The sequence below is a fragment of the Cynoglossus semilaevis genome, chromosome 1 (assembly GCF_000523025.1).
Source record: "Cynoglossus semilaevis isolate Cse_v1.0 chromosome 1, Cse_v1.0, whole genome shotgun sequence".
NCBI lineage: Eukaryota > Metazoa > Chordata > Actinopteri > Pleuronectiformes > Cynoglossidae > Cynoglossus > Cynoglossus semilaevis.
Genome location: NC_024307.1, coordinates 24378745 through 24381241, shown reverse-complemented (window position 1 = coordinate 24381241; position 2497 = coordinate 24378745). Strand labels below are relative to the sequence as shown.

The window sequence follows — 2497 nt, the reverse complement described above, 5'->3', positions numbered from 1 at the left end:
GGGGGGGGGTGAAGAAAAAAGGAGGCGGTGGGGGGGGGGGGGGACTCCGAGTTCAACTAGCAGGTGGCTAGAGTCCATATAATGTGCATTTAGATGCAGGGAGGTTATATTTTCATTTTTGTTCCTGTCTTTTTTTTTTATTATATAGATCATGGAAACATCTCCCTCAGGTGTCTATATCTAATTTTATAAAACAGTTCAAAGACCTGAAAGATCTGGCAGGAAGAAAAGAGGAAGACCTGAGAAATAAGGCCTTCAGATGAACAGGAAGTATGTGGTTATTGACTGTCGAGCAGTGGCATGAGGCTAATTTTGGACGGTTGTGGTGAAAATGTAGGAAACTGAGCTAATGTTTACCATGCAGAGACCTAAAAATCTGATAAATATTTATGACAGGCAAACCCTAAGCGGTGCAGAGCTGCAGTAAATCCAGCAGTCGTCAGGATTTCATGAAGCTCGACGCATCATTACATCAGATAAAGACCATCTCATAATCTGAGCAGGATCTCTAATCCCACTTATCCTCCTCTGCTGCACTTTAACTCACCCCTGAGGCGACAGTTTGTCCAGCCAGCCCGCTTTAAGCACTTGGTGTTTGGGGCCTCCATAAAAGCAGGCGTAGGGAGAAATGTCAGGCAGCACAGTCTTGCTCCCAACCCTCTGCAGAGTGTCCATGGAGTCTGAGTACAGGTCGCATGCCACCATGACCAAGCCTCCATCCTTTGGAGCGGGGGCAGCTGCACAGATCGCTGGATTCTCAGTGGGAAGGGCAAAGTTTGCTTGTGAGGCGACCTGAGGCAGAACGCTGGTGCACTCTTCCACTGTTGAATACTCATCTTCAACCAGGTCTGAAGTGACTGGAGTCGCTGGATCGTTTTCCTCTGCCTCCTTCTGTTTAGGTATCTTTAATCTGCATTAAAATAATGTATAGTGTCTGGTCTGAGAGGATTAGGAACATTCTGAAAAATAAACTTTAAAAATATAATAATCACTATTATTTTAGGAACGTACCAATACCAATGGCAGTAGAATCCATCAGAATTGGGCCCAAAATTGTCTTGAAACATGAAGATAGTTCTAAACAGTTGGAGTGACACCAGAAAGCTGCCGAATGTTTTCATTGAAATCCACTATTGATGTAAAAGCTCTGCTCCTTTTCTGTCGGGCTGCCTGTGTGTTTGTTTGTGGTCTATACTCTGTTTACCAGATGTGGGCTGCTGCAGATATGTTAAACATTGCTGAATGTTTTCACATAAGGTAATTAGGTTGTCCATCACTGGGCAACAATTTTGCTACAAACAGTTTCCATGAGGGGGTGGCTAGTGGTTAGGTCTGCAAACGGAGGCCAATAAATGAATCAGTTTGTGGTTTAAACTTTGGCCCAATTATTTGATAGTGCAAATGATATTGTTTTAAGGGCTTGAAAACCTTGTCTAATCAGACAAAAAAGATTAAATATAAAACTAGTAGGCAAAAAAATAAGTACGTTTCTGATTGCAGATACCATCTGGGCAGTTGGTGTTCAACAGGCCTTCATACCATCTGACGACACAACTTTATCTCTACACCTGATAACATTAGGCAGCAGTGTTACCTCTTCTTCTTCTTCTTCTGCTTTATATTCTCCTTCAAACCCAGCTGCACACCCTGGTCCTAGAGAGGACAAAAATAAAAAACCAAGGAATTAAAATCAGATGAATCAATCTTTCAGTCAGACTCTGTTATCACGCTGCTGCGCTAAGCTATTTTAACTTTAGTGGTGAGGTGACATTTCTATTAACCCGGGGGGCCAAAGTGAAAGAAGTACATTTTCCACTGTGTTCTATGAGCCTGGTGACAATATGAACTCTCAGAGGAAAGTCTGCTGCAAGAGCTGTGGCTCAAAAACCCATGGCGGTGCGGCTGATCTGAGACATGTCTATTCTTCTTTGCTAAGCTGCTGCTCACCCTCTGACAGTCAAGTGTGTGTGTGTGTGTGTGTGTGTGTGTGTGTGTGTGTGTAGTCTCTTACCGCTTCTTTCTCAGGTTTGTTGTACAGAAACATTTCTCCATAGGGAACAATAGGTGTCAGGGTTCTTTGAAGAGGAGCTAAAAAGGACAGACAACACAACAGGCTTTTGGTGTGATGGAGCTGAGAGGTGGAGCTTGAAGGCTGATCAAGAAATAAAGGGTTTTCTACTTTGACTTGCAGCGGTTACATTTTGAATCCATTGTTAGATGTTTTATGTGGACTTTGATTAAAACAAACGACTCATCTGCAGAAATATGTCGACTATTGATCCATACAGGCAATCAAAGCACTAACTGCACTGTGTTCCAGTGTGAACAGCTCTGCTTAGAACCTTTACCTCACTCATTTAAAAAAAAAAAAAAAGAAAGAAGTCACCATCTTTTTCTAACCCAACATGCTCAAAATACCATCACCAGTGCCATGCAACATGAACAAGTTGGTTATCCGCACCACTCAAATGAAATATCACTGGGATGTTTCTATTTT

General features: G+C 42.5%; 1 protein-coding gene across 1 annotated transcript in view; it reads right to left on the bottom strand.

Annotated features, from left to right (window-relative positions):
- arap2 (ArfGAP with RhoGAP domain, ankyrin repeat and PH domain 2) overlaps window positions 1–2497 on the bottom strand; it is a 97966-nt gene that overhangs the window by 89245 nt on the left and 6224 nt on the right. Inside the window, exons 4-6 of the mRNA XM_008321193.3 lie at window positions 2012–2088; window positions 1595–1653; window positions 548–910 (exon numbers count right to left, since the gene is read on the bottom strand). Of these exons, the coding sequence (XP_008319415.1) occupies window positions 548–910; window positions 1595–1653; window positions 2012–2088 (499 nt within the window). The remainder of the gene's footprint in view (window positions 1–547; window positions 911–1594; window positions 1654–2011; window positions 2089–2497) is intronic.